The sequence below is a fragment of the Heterodontus francisci genome, chromosome 10, assembly GCF_036365525.1.
Source record: "Heterodontus francisci isolate sHetFra1 chromosome 10, sHetFra1.hap1, whole genome shotgun sequence".
Taxonomy (NCBI): Eukaryota; Metazoa; Chordata; class Chondrichthyes; order Heterodontiformes; family Heterodontidae; genus Heterodontus; species Heterodontus francisci.
The window spans coordinates 77,542,467-77,565,861 of NC_090380.1; the positions used below are offsets into that span (position 1 = coordinate 77,542,467).

General features: G+C 42.4%; 1 protein-coding gene across 2 annotated transcripts in view; it reads left to right on the forward strand.

The window, feature by feature from the left end:
* The window catches only part of stxbp5l (syntaxin binding protein 5L), a 679,153-nt gene that overhangs the window by 632,313 nt on the left and 23,445 nt on the right, over nt 1-23,395 (forward strand). For both annotated transcript variants that reach the window (XM_068039933.1, XM_068039934.1), the window contains one exon: nt 12,819-12,992. In XM_068039933.1, coding sequence (XP_067896034.1) covers nt 12,819-12,992 — 174 coding nt within the window. The remainder of the gene's footprint in view (nt 1-12,818; nt 12,993-23,395) is intronic.

The window sequence follows — 23,395 nt, forward strand, 5'->3', positions numbered from 1 at the left end:
CCAGATTTTCCTGGGGACATACGCCATTGTAATAGCACATGTATGCTGTAGAGACCCCTGAATGGCACAAAGGAAAGAAGAAATTATGGAGTAAGTGTCTACATCCTTTTTATAATATGGTGACTAGAATTGTGCACAGTACTCCAAGCTTGGTCTAACCAAACTTCAATACAAGTTAAACATAACTTCTTTGTTTTTCAGTTCTGTCCCTCTAGAAATAAACCCCAGTGCTTACTTTGCTTTGTTTATGGTCTTATTAACCTGTATCACTGCTTTTAGTAATCTGTGTATCTGTACTTCTGATTTCTTTGCTCCTCTACCCCGCATTCGGACCCTTATTATCAAAGCAGAATGTGGCCTTCTTATTCTTCCTACCAAAATGTACCATCTCACACTTATATATATTGAAATTTATTTGCGAATTACACCCCAATTCTGCAGGTTTATTAATGTCTTCCTGTATTTTGTCACATTCTACCTTTGTATTGTCTATACCTCCCAATTTTAAATTGTACTTCCAAAATCACTAATGTAAATTGTGAATAATAGTGATCCCAGCACCGATTCCTGTGGAACGCCACTTCCCACCTTTTGCAGCCTGAATAGCTACCCTTAACCTTGACTTTCTGTTTTTTGTTTCATAGCCAGTTTGCTTTCCAAAAAGGTTGAGAAAATGTAGGGAACTGTCCTCATTAATTGCCTTAGCACATTAATACTGAAGTTAATCCTCTCCTATCCAAAATTGTTAAAAATAGTCCTTGAAATTCCTCAAAAACATGAATTTCTGCTTTGGGTGCAATCGACGATTCCGACGCAAATTACGAATCAGGGGGAAAACTCTCCGCTGGTTGCAGTCATACCTAGCGCAAAGGAAGATGATTGTGGTTGTTGGAGGTCAATCATCTGAGCTCCAGGACATCACTGCAGGAGTTCCTCAGGGTAGTGTCCTAGGCCCAACCATCTTCAGCTGCTTCATTAATGACCTTCCTTGAATCATTAGGTCAGAAGTGGGGATGTCCGTTGATGATTGCACAATGTTTTCGCAACTCCTCCAATATCCTGGCTTGGGCTGATAAGTGGCAAGTAACATTTGCGCCACACAAGTGCCAGGCAATGACCATCTCCAACAAGAGAGAATCTAACCATCTCCCCTTGACGTTCAATGGCATTACCATCACTGAATCCCCCACTATCAACATCCTGGGGTTCACCATTGACCAGAAACTGAACTGGACTAGCCACACAAACGCTATGGCTACAAGAGCAGGCCAGAGGCTGGAAATTCTGTGGCAAGTAACTCACCTCCTGTCTCCTCAGTGCCTGTCCACCATCTACAAGGCACAAGTCAGGAGTGTGATGGAATACGCTCCACTTTCCTGGATGGGTGCAGCTTCAACAACACTCAAGAAGCTTAACACCATCTAGGACAAAGCAAGCCCACTTGATTGGCACACCATCCGCCACCTTCAACATTCACTCCCTCCACCACTGACGCACAGTGGCAGCAGTGTGCACTATCTACAAGATGCATTGCAGCAACTCACCAAGGCTTCTTAGACAGCACCTTCCAAACCCACGACCTCTACCACCTAGAAGGACAAGGGCAGCAGCTGCATGGGAATACCACCAACTCCAAGTCATAGAGCATCCTGACTTGGAACTATATGGGAATACCACCAACTCCAAGTCACATAGCATCCTGACTTGGAACTATATCGCCGTTCCTTCACTATCAATGGGTCAATATCCTGGAACTCCCTTCCTAACAGCACTGTTGGTGTACCAACACCCCAAGGACTGCAGCGGTTCAAGAACGCAGCTCATCACCACCTTCTCAAGGGCAATTAGGGATGGGCAATAAATGCTGGCAATAAGTGGCCAAGCCCACATCCCCCGAACGAATAAAGAAAAGACAAAATCTGCATTGAACCAGTGCAATTCGGCAGCATTTTAAAACATTTTTTTGGTTTTGCTTTAAACAAGTATTTTTTGATATATTTAAGAGTGGTAACTTGGTTAAGTTTGATCAGTACAGCTGACAATATGTTTTATCACAAAAAATAAGCATTTTTAATCATTGTGCCAATCCACCATTTCCGAGTAACCCGATTTTACGTTACTGAAAATGACTTTTAAGAAGAATACAAAATTATTTTCTAGTTAGATTGCTGTTGAGTAATCAGTACTTTAATAATTTTTTTAAAAATTAAATTCAAAACCTTTTAAAACATACCTATTAATGTCTTTGCGCTCAAAAGATCCAGCTTAATTTTTGAAACCTCCTCAAAGGCCTGAAAACAAGAGCAATTAGCAGAAACCCCCAGTGGTGATTAATTCACCCTGAGAGTGTGGCCAGTTTTGTAGGCAGGACCTGCTTCTAGCATGATGTTTTTGAAACTAACGCAAAGGATCATGGAAATTCAAGTTGCACTGAACGCCATTCATGCTGAAAATTCCGCAATCTTTTCTTCGGCTGATATCAGCCGAATTTAGCCCAAAAAACGCACAATCGAGCGGAAACACCAAGCTATGATCTACAAGAAAAAATTTAGTTTCCCTTTATGATTTCTATGCCCAGTTACATGCTAAATTCATTTTATATCACGTTCTAATGTGCAGCTTTATTGCTGGATAGTGTTGCTTTCTCAGCAATAATGGACCAAACATTCTTAGACTGTATGGTGAGTTGAATGAAGGGTTCTTTATTGCAAAGTGACAGATCTACAAGCGAGCTCTATAATACATATGCCAACGGGTAATTAACACTACACCAACTGCTATATCACATGTTTGGTGACATCACTTCCTGTGATGATGCATACTATACGGGAAGGTGGTGGCGTAGTGGTAATGTCACTGGATTAGTAATCCAGAGCCCAGGCTAATGCTCTGGGGGCATGGGTTTGAATTCCACCACGGCAGATAGTGAAATTTGAATTCAATTAATGAATCTGGAATTAAAAGCGAGTCTAATGATCATCATGAAACCATTGTCGATTGTTGTAAAAACCCATCTGGTTCACTAATGTCCTTTAGGAAAGGAAATCTGCTGTCCTTACATGTGACTCCAGACCCACATCAATGTGGTTGACTCTTAACTGCCCTCTGAAATGGCTGCGCAAGCCACTCAGTTGTCAAGGGATGGGCAACAAATGCTGGCCTAGTCAGCGACGCCCACATCCCACAAATGAATTTTAAAAAACTCAAGCAGTTAAAGTGATATCACAACATCCCCCTTTCCTTAAATGGAAATGTCACAAATTGTAAACGATGTACATAATGAAATAGGACAGTTGTGAACAATATTTACACATGTACTGACCCTTATGTCCATTAACCAAGTGTCTCTGAAACGTACAGATGGTCTACTGACTCGACCTGATCTGTAACTGTATAACTTTGTCGGGAATCAGAATTGTCTACTCTTTTCTGTTGACTTGTATGTGTGTACTGACGATCATCCTGTGCTTGAGCGGTATACGTGTCACTTTTCTTAGTTAAATTCTTAGGACTTGAACATGAATGTGTTCTCAATGCAGTAGGGTTGTCAGGCATGATGTTGTTAGCTAATTCTCTCAGTTGACATCTGTTCCTTCTTAATGTCGCTCCATTTGGGTTGGTTACTTTGTATGACCTTGGATCGTTGGAGATTTTGGACACTTCCGCAGGGAACCATGTCTTCTCTTGCGGATGGATCATTCTGACCTTCTGTCTGATCTGTAAAGGTGATAGTTCCACACTGTTACGACCAGGTGAGAAATTGGTCCAGGGTTCCCTTTCAGCCTTTGCCTGGTCTTACTGTAACAGGGTTTTATTTTTAAACACACCGTGTTTTTAGCTTCCCCCTTGGTGAATCCTTGTTCACCACTTTCCAATTATAAGGCAAGAAACCAGCACACACAAGTTTTCTTAGGTTTAAAGAAGAAAGATTGAAATGTATTAAACTTAAACTCTAATTCGGTTAATGTCTACGGATACCCGATGCACCCACGCTAGCATGCATACGCAATACACATATGCAAATAGAGGCAGAAAAGAGGAGAAGCAAAAATAAAGTGGAAAGGTTTGAGGCAATCTCTGAAGAGGGTTTTTTTGTTACTGTGCTTTTAGCTTGCTGCAGAGTCCTTGATTGTAGGTAGCTCTTGCTTTTCGTTGGGGCCCAGTATTTTTCTTAAACCTTGTTCAATGTAGGAAACTTTTCTCTCTTGGTTCATGTGTCTTCAGTGAGTTTCGGAGTTCCGTGAGAAACAGCTCAGAGCAAACAGGAGAGGCTGTGGCAAGCCAGCCAGGAGAGGTCTTTTCAATCCCGGAGCATTCTGCTTTCAGTTCAAACTCTCAGTTCAAAACTCTGCAACAACCAGTTAGTCATGTTACTAACTGGTCTTATCACGTCTGTTTGTGAATTGAATTGGAGCTGGGAGTAGCTCCTTTGTCTACAAGCACTGTCTTTTAATATGTAAATGTGTCTTTCCAGTCAGGGGCCTGGCAACCCCTTGTCACAGGCCTTCTCCTCTTCCCAGTAACAATTTGAAATTTAATGTCAATGTGGCGAAATTAATGTGCCTCATTCTTGGCAGGTGGGGGCCTGCATGACACATGCCCACATGCTTATCATATGTGACTTTCATCTTTTCTAGTTTTGCCAATAGTTTGTCTTGGATTGACAAAGATTTCATTAAGTGATGACGCAGAAGAGTTGTCTTCACTTCCTTCCGAACATGATTTTTGCAGGTGATGGTAATCCTGTGTCGAGGGGTGTTGCCCTTAAGTGCAACATGGGTATGTGGAGATCTTGGTTAGTTTCTCTGCACTTCGCAATCAATGACTTGACTGTGTGTACCATTCTTTCTGCTATCTGTTTGACCTAGGGTAATGTGGTGATGATGATAGTTGATTCAGAGCCCACACATGTCTTGAAATGGCTTGACGATGGATTGTGGATGATTATCCAACACTATCTCCTCCGAGGAATCGAATCAGATAAAGATTGCGCTCACAGTGTTTGCTACTAATGTGCATGATGCGTCCTTCGATTGACAGATGATGGGGAACTTGGAAACATAGTCAGTTATCAGTAGATAATTGTCGCCTTTCATGGTGAACAGGTCAGTTCTTGGTCAGTTCTTGACCAAGGATATGATGAAACATCATGGGGATGAAGTGGCTCTTTGTCTTGGCTCGGTTGGTGCATTTGGCATGCATCACACATTCTCATTGCTCATGCGATGTAACTGTTGATTTCTAGCCAATAGACTATTTCATGTGCACATCTTCCGAATTCTCAATGCCCATCTGACCTTGACGCAATGTGAAAGATTGTCAAAACGAAGTGTTTGTGGAATTAACATTTATCTTCCTTTAAAGATAACGCCACTGGATATTCCCAACTTGTCCTGATATGGCCAAAAGGTTCTGAGGTCTATAGAAACCTCCTGTATTGTGTCAGGCCATCCTTTGATAACAAGCTGCCATAATGCCTTTCGAAGAGGATCTTTGGAAGTCTCTTCCTGTAGCTCTTCACATTTCCTCCATCCAAGATGCATCAAGACTCTCTGGTATACATCTTCCAGCTTGACATCAATTCTGTTGCCTTGGATGTCTAGTAGAATAGGTAACCTGCTTAGTGTGTCAGATGTAACCATTAGGTTTCCAGGCTTATATTTAACCTTGCATTCGTATCCTTGCACCTTGATTAATAGCTGGCGAATGGTTTTTGCCCAGTCATAACCAACGGTTTGTGGTCTGTCTCAACTAGAAAACATTTGCCAAAAAGATATCTGTGAAACCTTGTAATACCAAATACTAGTGCTAGTATTTCCTGTTTTATATTTGAATAGTTGGCCTGTATGGGCGACAGACTTTCAGAACCAAAAGCAATTGGTTTACTATCTTGTAATAGACATGCTCCAAGACCTTTTTGTGTAGCATTTACCTCAAGTGTGGTTTCTTTCTTCAGATCATAATACTGCAATCATGCTTCTGTCGACAGTAACTGCTTCAGTAAATCAAATACGTATTGATGATCCTCGTGCTACAGGAATGGCATATACTTCTTGAGGAGTTCATGTAGAGATGATGCCTTCTTGGAAAAATTTGAGTTGTACAGAGATAAAAAGTTGAATAAACCTAAACATCTCTGTAAATCTTCCTTGTCTTGCAGACTAGCCATGGACTGAATGTCCTCTATTTTGCTCAGATCCAGTGTAATGCCTGCATCAGAGTAGATTGAGCTGAAAAAGTTGATGTAGTTCAAGTTAATGGTACACTTCTTGCTGTTAATCACAAGGACTGGGGTTTTATGCTGGTGACAGGGATCTCGATGTCCAGAAAAAGCAACGCCAAGAACCCCACATCGCCTCTTCTCTGGAAGGCTCACGAATCTAGTGCCAATTAGGGGCACTTAAGTGGACAGCAGCAGGCCTTCCACTGGATCAAGGACCCCATCACCGGAAGTCCCACCCTTGGAGAGCTGCCGGCCAATCAGAGGCTAGCTGCTCTTCCACTGAACAACACCTCCTTGGATGCATGGTTGCTGCTGGAGGAGCACCTACCGAAGGCCCAGGAGCGGTACTGGACCCAGGCCATAGGTAGATCGGGGTGGGAGGGGTCTCATGGGGGGGGGCTCTTGGGGTGTAGGGGATCCGCTGGCAAGGGCAGGGGGGTGGCTCTCAGCGGGAGTGCCTTTTAACGAGGGACCCCCCCCCCCCCACCCCCGCACCCCCACCCCACCCGGAGCTGGGAAGCAACCCACACGGTTTTTCGTGCCGTGCTTCCTGTACAGCAACAGGGTATCCTGCCGCATAGCTAATTGCAGCAGTGGCAGCGGGATGAGGCCCTTAATTGGGGTTAATTGCCCAGGACTATATTTTGGCATTTTTATGCTCTCCCTGCCTCCAAACCTGCTGTGGGGGAGAGCATATAATTCCCCCCAACAGCCTTCTCTCCTGGCTATTTCCATTAAGATATGAAGATTTCTATCATGCTGTTCTTTAGTGCTGCCCATGACTGCAATGTCATCTGCAATGCCGACACACCCAGGAACCTTTCAATGATACTGTGCATGTGCTTTTTAAATCAGTCTTGGCTTACTGAGAAACCAAACAATAAGCACAAAAACCAATATCTTCCAAATGGAGTTCTGGAAGTTGTCAGCTCCTGTGAACCTTCAGAGAGATAGACCGACCAGTATCCATGGGCTGAATTTTACCGGCCACCCCGCTGTTGGGGGTTGTGGCGGGGGGCCCGGAAAATTTTCAGGGCAGGGGTTGCAGGGAGCAGGGAAATCTATTGCGATTGGTGGAGAGGATGTTGGAAGGGATTGTAGGTAAAAGGTAATAAACCTTCGGGGGGGGCAGGCCGGGATCGCAAGGTAAGTTTTTCTGGGGGGAAGAGGGCAATTAATAAATTGTTTAATCATGGATGGAGGTGGGGGGTGGGGGGGAGAGAGGGACTTGAATGTTTTATTCAATTTTTTACATTATTTCTATATCATGTATATAACTTTAAAAATTCAAATGCAATGGAAGGACATGAAGCTCTTTAAAATGGCGCCAGCGCCTGCGTAGTGGCATCAGACGCCGTTGCCATGGACGGTGCGCCCTCCCCTTCCACGTCATCGGGGTAGGGGGGTGGGGGCAGTCTGCCCCACCCCAGCCATGTAAATGAGCCGCCACGTATAATATTGCGGTGACTCCATGGAGTAAAACCTGCGCATGCGGGCCGCCATCTTTTACGGCCGCTGTGGATGAAATCCAGGCCCATGTTTTGCATCTAGCTTCAAGAAAAATTTGGCTCTCGCAAACCTTAGATTTAACTCTTCCAAAGTGGGGATTTTATGAGGACATCTTCTTAATGCTCGGTTTAACCTTCTAGGGTTTAGACCTGGGTTGTCCAACATATGACCCGCGGGCCAAATCCAGCCTGTAGGGGCTGGCCGTTCCTCCTCCTCACTGTGCAGTTTCTGCTGTTGGCCCTTGTGGGCAAATTGCTTTCAGTTTTCAAATGGAATTTCAAACTTGGCTCCACTTTAGTGCCAAACGCCAGCTGTAGCGGCTGCCTCGGGGTCAAACTCAGCATTGCCAGAATGTCAGGCACCTTGGCAGCCAACTCCATATTTGTCAGGACCCTGCTCCCACACAACATGGCTGCGCCCAGCGGAGAGGTGGTGGCATTCGCAGCCTGGCTCAGTAAATGGCTAGAAGAGTTGGAAATAGACGAGGATGTATACGAGTCGTATATCAACAGTATCCTGCGGGTAGAGGAAAACGATGAGGAATAGTCGGAAGCTCTTCAAGGCAGATTATCCACATTTATGATGAGTGCACCGCTGATGCATGACCATGTGCATTCAGTTTGCACATGTACCCACCCTTGCTGTCTATTAAATATATTCTTTCCAGTTTATAATATTGCTGTTTTTACACATCCCCCACTAAATTCGAAAAACATGCTTGTTTATCTATTTTTCGTTCTGATATTATGATAATTTGAAACGTTTGTTGTAATTCCATACAATGGTGAAGTGGCTAATTCTGATATACTGCACGAAACTGTAAATTTAGCCACGTTCCCTCACCTAGCTGTCTAAATCATGTTTGTATCAGAACAGAAAAAAATCATCACTAATGAATTTATTGCCATTTAATTTTATATTCAATGGGCACAAATAGAATATGCGCAAAAAAAACTGGCGCCGATGCCGCCCCTGAAATTACATGTTTATATCCTGCTGTTATTCCTCTCCCCTCTTCTGAAAACTTTGCATTAAAGGCAAAAAGTTTGACTCGTTATACAGAAATGAAAATCAAAAATGCCACACTTCATGGGTCTGTAACTTGTTTATTAACAGTACTGTTCAAGATAATTGATTTAATTTCCACTGCTCTCACCAATTTTTCTGGGAGCTTTACTCTCCAGCCACGATTCATATTAACAATATGTTGATTACTAAAATGACCATGTTTGCACAATAAACTCTTTAAAAACTAATAGAGAATGTATAAGTATGGCACCATGTTGCTACTGTCTGGTCCAAACTGACAGTGATATGAAGAGAGCTTTCACAAAGCTTTCACAGATGACCTTCTGACATTTTGTAGTCAGTATGTTCTCTCAGTGTCTTTTCCAAATCTATCAAAACATGCCCTTTGATTCATTGCACTGTTTGGCAGCACATATTGCTGCGAACAGCTTTTTTCAAGAATGAAAAGCATCAAAACAAGATGAAGAGCACTCCTGACAGATGGGCATCTATCCAGAATACTCTGCATCACTACATAAAATGTGTGGGCATACACTGACCAGTTGTGCAAGCAAAAACAATGCCAGATATCTCACTAAATCAATGTTCAACATAATGATGAGAAAGTAAGTTAATAAATTAGTCTCATTTAAAGCTTGTTCACAAAAATGCACATTTTTTGTTGTTTTGATTATTCGTAAGATAAATATCTAATGCCTTTATCTTTCCAAAATTTGCTCACTGGCCCCCTATGTAGGACAAAAGTTGTAATGTAGCCCCTCACACAAAAATATTGGGCACCCCTGGTTTAGACATACTCTGATGGTGCCATCTTTTTTGATCACGGCTCTTATAGAGCTACAGCAATCCATGTGTTGCTGAACATGCCAAACAATTCCTTGCCATTCCACAATATCCAGCTCAACTTTCAGTTTGTCCTTGATGTGGACTTGCATTTCCTTGATGGATCTATGACAGGATCTGCATCGTTTCTCAAATGAAGGACAGCATCTCCTTTGAAACTGCCCATGGCATCATCTGTCTGGCTACCTTCGTTGCAAATCTTGAATGGACCAAATGAGGTCACATCTATCTTGATTGTGTATCCTTGGCACAGTGCCGATCTTGAGGATTGTCACGATCTGGAGTTCACTATATGCTAAAAGTCCTGCTACCACTGGATCATTGGTGTCAACAACGCATAAGACTTGTGGTGACCATGCAGAATTTCCATAACTGCACTCCAATGTCAGTGCTCCCACGCAGTTGATTGGTGAACCATTGTATGCAGTGAGTCTGGCTCTTGTGGGTTGTATCATAGCTTCCCATCTTGCCAGGTACATATCCTTTTGTATTCTCAGTGGCAAAATATTTGCACTTGCCCCTGTATCGACATTTAATTACAGCTTGTGTTTGCCACTCTTTTCTGGACATATGATAGCAATTGTAGTGAATGCTTCCTGCTGTGTAACCACATCCATTTGGTGTGCAACTGTTACCGTGTGGAAGGCTTGTCCACCTTCAGTGCCTTCTTTGTCATCAGGGTCCTTATCTAATTCATGGACATGCTTGCAATTAAACTGGCTTCTGGTGAATTCATTCTTTTTTTTCCCACTAGGTGGTGTCTGTTTCTTCTCGAGCTATGGCTTCTGGTCAATTCTCCATTGCCAGACTTTCTGCACAGTCTTTCCCCTTTTTCCCACACACCTTGCAGGTGTCCCTCTAAACAGGACAATTTCTTGGTTGGTGCATCAGACTGCACTTGCCACACACCTTGTCCTATCAAGATGTCTTGGTTACCTCACCTATGATTGTTGTTCCAAGCGCTCGTATACACTGCCTTCTTGCAGCTATAGCTTTGTATTTCCTGCCTTCTCTCAGGAGACTTTTGGTGTTGTATTCCTTATCTTTGTCCAACAGGTCTTTTTGAAATGCCTCTTTTGGGGTGGATGTAATTACTAACTCCATTATCCTTTCAGATAATTCTACATCTGAAAAATCACAAACTTATCCTTTTTCACAGTATCTGCTAACAAATTGATCAATGACCTCTTTGGATTGTTGTCTGTATGCCATCAGTTTGAGCCAATGGATCCTAAAATTAACCTTGACCTTCAGCTGGTCTTCCAATGTAGTCCAAAGTTTCGCCAGGTCCTTCTGGTCCATTTCTGACAATCCACAGGTGTTGATGAGATGGGGTCCTTCATTACCAATCACAATTTTTATCTTGATCACTTGCTTGGCAAGCTCTGTGATAGCAAGATCCAAAAAGCACAACTCCATGTGCTGCTTGAAGAGTTGGAGCTTGTGGAGGAGATCTTGAACTTTCCAGTTCATCGCTGGGTGTTTGGTGGTCATGGTGCCAAATTTCTTGTCTACAAGAAATCTTTGTTGAAGCTTTCACCTTTAATGGCTTCCTTTTATTTCTAAAACTTTCCATAAAGGAAAAAAAAAATTGTAGGTCTGCTGTGCCTGCAGTGTCAGACCTCAGCCACATCTGGAGCTCTGTGCCTGCAGTGCGAGGTTTCAGCCTGCAATTAGGGAGACTCCACCCACAAAGCACTTCTGGTGGGAAAACCACAATGCGTAATGGCAGCTCCATGCTGCAGACCCGACTTGGACTGACTCCGTTCACTTTTCACGAACCCAATTCTGCCCGATTACTGCCTTTTCTGCATGCCACCACCCAAACAAACAACCCTCTTCGTGTACTCACACTTTCCCTGAGCACCGATTTCTCCGGATTGAATCTGACAGTGTCGTGCCACCGCCGCTTCCTCCAATGATGTGCAGTGTTGTCCAAACCTTAATGGATTGCCACGGGAGAAATCACCATTCCCAATGTCATCGTACCCCGTTGAACAACATCATTGGCAGGCTGAGCATCTCTGCATTACTGCTACTCTGATGTGTTCCGCTGCCACGATATTGTGGTATTGCTTTCTCAGCAATAATATACCAAACAATCTTACAATGAATGGTAAGTTGAATGAAGGGTTCTTTATTGCAAAGTAACAGCTCTACCAGAGAGCTCTAAAATACATGTGCTGACTGGTGACTAACACTACTACAACTGCTTATTACATGTTGGTTATATCACTTCCTGTGATGATGCATACTATACTCAGGCAGTTAAAGTGATATCACAGCAGTTACTAAAGTCATTATTTTGAAAGTTTTCATTGACTTGATATTAGTAGAGCATGGCAAGAAATGTATCAGTTTAGCCATTCTCTTCCCTTAATTTCTCCAAACATGGAACCAGATTTGAGCTACTACAATTACTTTTCATAAAATTGAGGACAAAGTGAAAACTTGGCTTAGCTCATGCAAATTTCTACATCAAACAAAATGGAGATTCTGAAATAAAAACAGAAAATGCTGGAAATACTCAGCAGGTCAGGCAGCATCTGTGGAGAGAGAAACAGAGTCAATGTTTCAGGTCAATAACCATTCATCAGAATGGGAATATTTCTAGCATTTTCTGTTTTTATTTCAGATTTCCAGCATCTGCACTCTTTTGCTTTTGTAAAATGGTGATTCTGCTGTTTAAATTATTTTCAAGCTTCCAAATGAAACTAACTTTGGTTTTCTTCTTTCTCCAGTCAAACTGACCTACTTTAAATTAGTTTTGATTTCTGGTCTAGATTTCCACTTATCTCTATTTACTGCTTATTGTTGGAAGCCTTATTGAAAATCATTTGGTTTGAAAAGTTTCAAGTTGTTATATTAAGGTAGTTCTCCATTTATATTTACTGCCAATATTGTGACCAGTAATCATGTTCCTTTTATTGTCAGAATGTTTGTTTACTTTTATGCTCAGTAATTCCATTAAAATAAATTATTGAAAATGTTCAGTCAGTGATAATCTTACCACCAGCCCACATGGAAGACCATTGGCTCCCCAGCCCTTGATTCTGTATTTTGTTACTCTTATATTTTCTGCAGCTCACCAGAAAAAGAGTAGTTGGAAACAACTATATTTGCCCTAGCTGCAGCACAGATAGATCAAGGGACACTGTCCATTTACATGCAGTGGGTTAACTGTAAAATCTACCATTGGTTACATTTATTTCAGATCACGTCAATGGAGTGTGCACAAGCCCTATTTCCCAACCATGCAACACCGGGAAGCGCCTTTCCATTGCTGATGCTTCAAAGCTGAACCGTCGTGGACCAGGCCGACCACCTTTTCGAAAAGCACAGTCAGCTGCTTGCATGGAAGTCTCACTGCCTGTCACCCACACAGAAGGTGTGTGTGAGTGTACGTGTGTATATGCATGTGTCTTAATGTGTCCCTAGTTGACTGCAGTGACCTCAGATCCAGGAACAGCAAATACGTTGCTATCAAATAGGAACTAGCATCTGGAAACAATATGACTCCTAACACTGATGATATAGTTACTAATTTATCCATCTAGTGACAGCACAGATGCTCTGGCCATCAGGTACTGCATGCCCCAAAGTGTGATTCTACTTGTTCTTGTGCGTTTATGTAGACTTGGAGGTTATACCACCAGTGAAAATTCTTACTTTGCCTTATTCAAATAAAATAACTTGGTTTAAAATCATAGTGGTCTAAGTCAAAATCTTTTCTGCTGTCAGGGAAATTGACATGTTGAATGAAGTACTGCCAAGAAAACTCAGCCCTACTTAGAATATAGTACTCTGCAGAAGTTTGCTCATCAACATAATCCTCGACTATGCTTTTCTTATGAACTTTTTAGGTTATTTAGATCTGGACAAATATGTTTTATGATCATAATTTTTCATCTTAGGAAAAGAGTCAGTCTTGCTGAGAAAATCAGATGCAATCTTAGTTATGCTTATCAATTTAAAAATAAAAATATTAATTCCAAGTGTGATGCATCATTCAGGAAGAAACTGCCATAGTGTTTCTTAGTGGCATAGATAATACCCTGGTGTGATTGATTCTACATTTAAACAACCAGTGGGACTGATAGCTCAACAATTAAACAGTGAAGTGTTATTATGTTGCAACCAACAGAGTCCATGAATTGTTATCCAAGTTTTATATCACCCCAGGACCTGTATGGTTTTAATTTATACAGTAGCTGACTAATATTTGCCAAATTTCAATACTATTATTATAAATGAAGAAAATTGAAGTTACTGATGGACTTAATTCCTGAGCAGCACCCTAGAGGAATATTATACTTTTGTGTGAAAATTCTACTAACATACTAACAGTAATATGTTGAACTTTGTTTAAGTGTTTTTGTGTTGGGATAGTTGTCATTGTGGTTTAAGTGATTTGTTCTCCACGCTGAAACCTGACTTTAGAGGAGAATGAGTACAAAAAAAAATTGTCAAGTATTGCAGCTCATGGTGGTCAAAAGAAACCCTGAGAAAAATTAACATACTGATGTCAATGCACTTGTAAAGGCCACAAATATTGCAGTAATCAATACTTTACAAATTACACGGTATCACACTTATTTTCTTGTAACTGATAGTTCTAGCCAGAACTGAGTCATTGTACAACACAAATAGAAATGCCCTTTTGGTTAAAATTAAAATATGACAATGTCTGCAGCGATGGATATGTGAAATAAAGTACTTGTATTCATATACAAGCTGTCAATGAATTATGTTTGTAGTGTAGTTCCTGTGTAGATAAATTATGTCAGAGGACTATGTTGATGAAACCATTAAAGTGTTACTAAACAGGATAAATTCTCTAAATGTTGATTGGTAAATAATAAATGCCACTATTGCATTTATTTTTGCTTTCTTTTATACCTTTTCATGAGAAAAAGACAATTGTGAAAAAAGTACCAAAGTACTTCCTGACAAAATGTAATTTCTACTTAATGTCACTCTCCTCCATGCTTTGCTGATGTGAAACAATGCTAGCTTCTCAAAGGGTGATTATTCTTAATCATTTAATCGTTTTATTTTTACCCGGGAAACTTTACTGGTGGCGTAGCCTATTTATTATTCCACACCTTTTATCCCTTTCTTATCATGCATTTACTGTTTTCCATTCAAAGTGTTAATGTTACTGCTGATCTTTTGAGATACACTATTATTTGTATACTGAAAGTAGCTTTTATGCTGATCATACTTTCATACAGGAACCAAAAAGTTCATATGTTTACTCAGGTTACTTATTCCATTAACCTATGGAGGTTTTCTGTTTCATACATTATTTTTCCCCACGTCATTCTATAACCAGTAGTGTCATTATTTCCGTAGTTGAGAGGCTCTCCTATCAAATGTAATTAAGTGTGAGTTCTACTTGCAAAGAATATTTTACTAAAATGAGTTGTCAAGATTTACACTATACTTGGTTGAAAAAAATTACTGCATTTCATGTTTTTAAATGTAAGTACAATACAAATAAGACTTATTAAACTTAAGTAGCAATTTTACAGTAACACAAACATTATACTGTACAGGAGATTTAAACTCTACAATTTAAAATAGAATGCAACCTTTGTTTAACTTATTGCATCCTGATGTATTACAGATGGTATATGAGAACACTATCCGCAGGTCCTTCTTGTAGTTTAGTGACTATTTTGGCCACTAGCACAGTGTCTAGAACTGCTAAACCTGTTACAACGTAATGTGAAAACATTTGAGCGACATTTAAAGCACAAATAATATGCAAACATTTCTTCTCAATGTTGGTCAGCTTTACATATATTTGAGACAATGTGGCTGTCATCACTCAGCAATCACCAGGTTGATCTGTTTTTTTTAAACAAGACAGAAAATGTCTCACAAACCAGAGCTTTCAGTTATACAGGTGTGGAATAATAATATATTCTTTTATCCACAGTCTATGCAATGAAAGTGGGAATTGGCTAGTGGCTTTGCAAAGCTATATCATGCATTTACATATGAATCTTAACTTTAAAGGTCATTAATACATTTTACGCCATTTGGAACATAATTTGTTCTGCAACGAAATAGATTGTTTGTTGAAAAGTTCTATGTTTAAGTAGGTTTCCATTCTAATTGTCTTCAGTGTATCAATGTCGTGTGTCGCTGGCCCTTTCTTTCCCTCCCCACCGCTTAATGGCAATTTTGGAAAACCAGAACAGTAACCACTCGTTGTTTGCTTCAACTTTACTAGTTGCGAATCATGTACTGCTTCTTGGCTTCCTCAGTGACTCAGCAACTTATCTATTCAGTAGTTGAAGTATCTAGACTAGAAAGATCCCTGGTTTACTTTACAGTCTATGGTTATTTAATTAATCCCAATTGAGGTATCACTAGAAGTATGACAAATGGCTACAACAATCATGCGTTAGTGAGAGAAGTATCAGCCAGTGTCCCCATTCCAGTTCACTTACAACCAAACCCTTGCTAGAGATCCATATTTGTAGCTATTGGGTGAGGATTGGATCAGGTTTGGCTATTATGCATGGTCAATCAGCCTACCCACATTCATCAAGGGTCATATATGAATAATGAAAGATATTAAAGATTGAGTATGCAACAATGCCTAAGCAAGGAAAGAGAAGACAACATTGGGGAGAGAAACAGGGAGAAAACTTTCTGATGTATATATGCTATTTTAATGGTATAATTGTAACTTGACTTGTGTTCCATACTCCTGGCACAGGCCAAATGCATGTGTTAATCTCACTGAGTTGGGAGATGATCTTGACTGTGAACACTTCCATGATTTTGTTCTGTTATTGGCCTACAGGAGTTATAATCCAAATGAAGAAAGTTGGCAATGTCTGAATACAAAATGTTCACTCTTGCACTGACTATCTCATTCTCCCCCAGTCCCTGTTGTACATCCAGCCTGTCAAACTGAATATACTCACTTAGTCAAAGTATTGATAAATAACCAACAGCCCTTGGCATCAAAGAACCAAGAGTAAAATTCCTTAAATTGCCAGATGATTTGTTGCCGAGAAATTCAACTTGGGTCCAAAACAGGCATGAAATCAGTGGAGTAGCAAACAAAATGGGGAGCCGGTCAAGAAGCTGCATTAAAGAGGGAAGGCTCAGAAAAGGCCATAAATCATATAGAGTCAGAAGAATTATCTGTCATATTTCCTCACTCTTGACAAGGGCATTTTGGGGAGAGTACGGGTGGCTTTACGGCGGTTGAGGTGAGGATGTTGGACGGGTCTTTCTGACTATGGGCCTCACGGATCTGTGAGAGGGGGGCTCAGAAAGACTGCACATTCCAATAGAAAGGAAAGAAGGCCATAATAGGAAATAGGATTAAGCAACTCTGAGATAGGATTGACTCGCAATAAGGATCAGCATCTCCAGGAGCAGAGGCAGACCCATGGGCAACAGGGATGCAGGGGTCAGAAACGAGGGGCAGGAATGCAACGAAGGCGAGACCCTCAGCATGGATTGTACTGTCAACAAGTAGCTACCTGGATTTGGAGAATCTTGCGGAGACACCTCTGATGGTACTTCTCCAGTGCTTTGAGGTGCCTGCTGTAGGTTGTCCAGGTCTCCAAAGCATATAGGAGCGCAGCGATCACTGCTACCTGGTAAACCATAAGCTTAGTCTTGGGTTTGAGATCCTAATTCTCAAATACTCTCTTCCTCAGTAGGCTAAAGGCTGAGCTGGCACATTGAAGGCAATGATGATCCTCGTCATCTATGTCTGTCCTCGCCAATAGGAGGCCTTCAATGGTCCACATTTTCCAGGATCTCGTCATTCATCTTGACTGACGGAAATTCAAATCCAGTGGGAAGAAAGGCGGTCCAACAGCAGCCTCCTCTCCCAAGCCAAGCTGTGCAGCATCGAGGCGCTAATCACCTAAAACCAGCTCCTCTTAGTGGAACATTTTGTTCGCCTACCTGACACCAGATTCCCAGAGGAGCTATTCTACACAGAACCTGGTCATGGAAGAAGACTCCCGGGAGGACAGTGGAAACGCTTTAGAGATGTCCTCAAAGCATCCCTGAAAACATCAAACTTCCCCGTTGACTGGCGGGAGTCCCTGGCTCATGTCCATCCTAGATGGAGAAAGCTCATTTGGTAAGGCATCGTACACCTCGAGCGACTTCGTCGGGAACATGGGGAGGTGAAGTCAAGGCATCAAAGGGAGCGCACAAACCTCCAAACTATTCATCTACCTGACCCTTCAATCACCACCTGCCCCTCATGTAGCAGAGTCTGCAGATCATGCATTGGACTTATCAGCCATCTCAGAACCCATTGAACTAGAGTGGAAGCAAGTCATCCTCGATCCCAAGGGACTGCCTGAGAAGAAGAAGGAGGAGGCAGTCTTCTCACTAGTGCCTGGGTGGGCCTGAGCTGCCCATGATGCATGGCCTCATCATGGAGGTGCAAGTAGGGTACCTCCAAAGGCTGCTGCATCAGCATCACTGCAGTGGTAGCCTCCGTCATAGGGTGTAACTCTACAGTTTCCTCGTCCGTCAGAGGGGCCATGGAGATGGATGATAATGACGAAACCCAGTGAGGGGTGATCCCCTCATTGCCTCCTGTCGCCACGTCAGCCCTTTGATGGTGAGATTGATCACCGGAGGGAAACACCAGCTGGAGTGCAGCTGATACCCACTCCATGCTTCATTGCGCCATTGGTGCCGCTGACCGCTCAATGTTAGAGACTGTGGCTTGCATTCTCTGCATGTCAGTCACCTGTTCCTGCATCCACTCTGAGTGATGCTGCATATGGCTCTCCTTGAGGCTAGCTGCTCTCTCACTGGAGGAGCTCATGTACTCAAAGCACTGAGACTTTGTGAAGCACATGAGATGAATGGACTCCTCCATTCTCATCCCAGGACTCCGCAGTGCCTCAGGTAACTCCAACATGTGGGCATACATCTCACACTAGCTCTCCAGGTAGAGCCGTCTGTTTCGTGACTCCAAAGGCTCTGCATCTCCACCCTGCTGAGCAGGGCTGAGCCTTTCCTCCATGCTCCAAAGAGGACTGGCTACAGCCAGCTCTGCCTCCCCCATATCCTCCTGCTCTGATGTGATGTGCACTTCATCCTGTGCCGTGCTCTCTAATAATGTGTGGGGATCCACCATGGTACGAGTATCTGCGCTGGTGCAGAGTACGCAAGAAAGATGTGATGCAGGTTCTGAGGTGTCTTCATCCTCTGATTCCTCAGGATCTTGTTGGAATTTTGTGGGCTCCTGCCCCTCTGCAGCTGGCCCTGTAGGAGACGTAAGAGAAGATGGTGATGAGAGGTCAGAACAGTTAACAGAGGCCCACACTACTTAAAATAAGAGATGACATCTCATGGTTTGACAGCCTATTGTATGGGGAGCATTACCATGCATCCCCTGAACCTGAAGATGTTTTGACCCTGTCTATGGCGCACATCTGTTTCTCCGTCCTCAGCGTCCCTGTGGCTTGGCACTCTGGACACATCAAAGGTCAGCTTCTCAAAGTATGACACCGACCCGAGCTGTGGCACCCACCGTCCATGTGTGCCCTCTCATTCTTCATGGCGTTCAACTCCTGCTAGGTCTGCAAGGTGAAGGAAGGTGCAGTTAGAATAATGCCGCTCTCCCTCACCACTCGCAGCCTTTCAGTCACATAAGATCATGCAGTCTGCACTTCAGTCCAACATCACTAGGTTCTGACCTATGCTGATGGGTCACACATCTGTCCCATGGACAGGAGGACTCTATGTGCCCTAAAGATGCCCCTCTGTTTTGCACTTTGGTGGCTGCTGACCAGGAGGTAAGCCATCTGGGTCTATCTTAGGACTCACCTTTCCAGACCTGAGAAGGTCATTGAAGCACTTCTGGCACTGCACCCAGTTCCTCCTCTGCTGCTGACCTTGTGAGCCACCTCCAGCCCTGCCCTCTTGGTGAGCCTTGCAGGCTTTCTATTGCCACTGGCAGGGAACCGGATGTTTCCATGCTCAGTCACTGCCTCCAGCAGGACCTCCATTGAGGCATCCAAGAAATAGGAGGCTGCCTGGCACAGGGGGCCTCCTTTCTCACTTTCCTCTGCAGTGCTCCTTCTTCCTTTCTTTGGACGAACAGCAACCTCAATGACTCTATGACTCAACAATGGCTGCCACTCACCCTTTAAATCAGGCCCATTGCTGCCTATGTCCCCCTCCTTCCCGCATCCGCCACCACTACTAATTGGATGGCGAATACAACTTTAGACCAATTAGCTGCTTTACCATATTGAAATTGCAAAACATGCACATTGCTGATGCAGTGTGGGGTCGGAACCCGGAAGTGACCACGACATTGCGGTTCCTACCCCGGAATGGAAATCCTGCCCCATGGTGCAGATTGTGGAATACGGAAAGCAGAAAATGCGTGAAATTGCGCTGAGCTGGTGGGCAGTAATGTCTGGGATGGAAGGTGATCCGTAGAGGGGGATGGGGGCTCAAACATCCCAGTAGTGGGCTCAGTTTTTTTATGGGTTCAGAAGGCCCACCAAAATAAAAACTGAAAATTTGCTGGGCCTTCTTTTACGCAGCCTCCAGCGGTCCTTTTAAGGTTCATTGGTTCGCTAGTACACCTAGGCAGAGCGTGTGCAGCACAAGCTCCACCCATTTGCACCTGAATTTCACATTCCCAGTCCTAAAACTGCAGTAGGACCCTGAATTGCATAATTAAGAAGTCTAATGCCTGTTTCAGTTGGATGCCTTGGATGATTAAGAGTCAGCTGAGCTAATATGACTGCAGGTATAATTTGGGCACACAGATTGTGCCACAATATTCTGAGGTTTTACATCAATTTTACACTGCGAGATGAATTTCTCCTCATGTGCTTCCTTTTGTTATATATGTTTTCTCCTCTGTGTTATCCCATTGAAATCTTTTTTTTTTCTCCATTGTGTTATCTTTCATTATCAAGAGAAGGCTGCAGACATTGCAATGACATGAATCGTGATGCCAATTTGAGGCTAGTCACAGCATTTATAGTCATTACCCAGGAAGGAGAGATTTCTATTTTGATTTATCGGTTTTTAGGCTGGCTGTAGGCGAGATCCTTAACAGTGGCAGAGTATCTTAATTTGAGTTTTTAAAAAAATTACATTGACCAGCTTACTTTACAAGAGGATTTCTGTTCAGCAAAGCTTCAAGTACCAATTATCTTCAAGTTCGCAGCTCATTTACTGTCCCAATTGATAGACCTTATGTGGGAGTCTGAGTTAAAAGATCAGCGAAAATTGGAAATTTTGCAAAGAAAAAAACTACTCAGTAGTTTTCTGATAAAAACATCTGCTACTGAGTCACAGTAATGAGCCCAATCTCCCAAGTGCTCGATAGCATGTAAAGTTTGTCAATAATTATACAGAAATCAGACCATTACATTAGAAACATGACCAAGTAAAACCATGAAAATAGCTGTCTAATATTTTTGTTCTACATCTTACTGTCTAAAATTATTTCCTGATACCTTTGTCAAGACATTTTTAAAAGCTTAACTTTATTATCTTTTTCCAGTACACAGAATGAAAGGTCAGACATTGTTATATGTAGCATGAGGTTATATCCTAGGATAAAAATTTAACGAATGAAATCCCATGCTCTTCCGATGCACTTCCACCATATCTCCAGTGTGAGTGCAGTGGAAAGGCTGCAAACTAGGTCAGGATCTGGATACATCTGGTCGCAGTCTAGACCCAGAGTTTTCATCTAACGTTTTAGGGACAGAGCCCCATGTCAAACAATGTCATCAGGTAGTGAGAGGAATGAGCACTGTCGACTCCCAACATTGAAAGTTCTGGCATCCCCAGCCTAGCCAAGGAAGATTGGTGGCGAGATGCTGAATATGGACCTCATCAGGAGGTCCATGTTTGATTCATGGCCCTGAAGAAAATAAATAGGGTTTTAAAAAAAAAAAAAATGTGGCCACTGGAGGAAGGCAGGAGCTGCTAGTGGCATTTAGGTTAAGGGACCCCCTACCTTATCATCTAAACTTTGACAGGTTCAGTGCTGGAGATCCCGGGTGGGCACATCCCAGCATTTTCAGCCTCTTAAACTCTAATGGTCCAGTACCCTAACTAGCACTAGTGTCATCACCACATATTTGCAAGTTTAAGACCTAAGACCAACTTATATCTAACTTAGGTACTATACATAATGTTGAGTTCTTGTAGTTCTCAGATGCGCCATTAGACATTTTTCTCATGCAAAGGAAAACTCACATGACAATTTTATCTATTTACACACCCTGCTGGTTAATTTTAGTGTTGAATTTTCTGAGCTGAATGAGATTGCATGTAAAATTCCTAGTGAGGAGGAGGGAGGGTAAATTTGAACTCTACCACAACTAAAAGTCAATTGCCTGAGATGGCCAGTTATTATTTAGGGAAGAAAGCACATTGGGGTGGAGGAATCCAGCCCATCAAACAGTGATTGTCCAAGATTTTGTTATTCTCTATGTATTAAAGTTATATCTGCTGTTTGTCCAATGCTTTGTGCACTGTCTAACTGGAAAATCTGAAGTGTTTTCTATGTAATTACATAGTCAGTATTGTGTGATAGTGAAATCAATGTTTCATGATGACTTCAGTGTTCATTTCCTTTTTTTTTTAAAGAGACAGTATCCCAGTTGATCCATCTAGTTTGTAATTTAAAAATCATTGCAAACATTATTTCTAGTAATTAGTTAATTTTCAAAAAGAAAAAGATTTAATGAACAAAGATGAGATTCAAATTGAATCAAAGCAATGAGAAGCATCAGGCACATGACTAAAGGCCAGGCAATGACTAATATTAAAAGAAAATTATACTGAAATAAGCCAGTTTTTAAAAAATGAATAGTTTTTTGACCACCTAGACATGTAGAAAATGTCACTTTAAAATCAAACAAAACATATGAGAAAAAGAGCAACTCGTGGCATCATAGTATCTATATTTTGATCTAATTGGCTGCTACACTAGTTCACATAGTGGCATCTAGTGGCAGAAATAAAGTCTTGTAATAAGACAGTACTAAGTGGATCAGGACCTTTAGGTTCTGCACTGGTAATATGGCACACAATGTACATTATACATTTTCTACATCCCTTATAACAGAAGGCTTAAGTCCTCATCTTCCTATTAATCAGTTAATGAATTTTGTCACTTCTCAGCTAGGCTCATGAGATATGTGCAGAAGCAGCAGTAACTACAAAGCAGGAGACCTCATCTCAGTGATGCCCCCCAACAAACCTGACATAAACATGAAATCACGTTACACCAGTACCAATCAAATTGCCTATGTTTAGTTATTTATAAATGAAATCAGACTTTTTAATAAATCCATTTTGCCCGCATCTTGAGAGCCTGCCATCATGTGCGCAGACCGCCAGGTAAACCCTGGCGGGCTCTGAGTGGGTTCCGGGGGGGCTGGGGGGTTGACTCTCCTTGATGGGCGCTCCATGACACACAGAGAGTGCTCCCCCTGCCCCCCATCGGCAGCAATGGCCACCAAAACAGCAACAACCCAGGGTGCATCTCCCACCAACCAAACTCACCACTCTTCAAGAGCACGGCGCCATTTAGGCATCCCCTCCTGGTGTTATAGCCTCAGCAATGGCCACCGCTTGCAATGGTGCTACTGAGGCTGCCGACCTGCTGGCCTTCTGATTGGGTCGGCAGGTCTTGGGGGTGGGCTGCTATCCTCAATTGGATGGCATCCTCAGCAGTGATCTCTTAATTGGCCTCTGCTAGCAAAATGCTGCCCCTGGATCCCGCAGCCCATCACTAGCGGT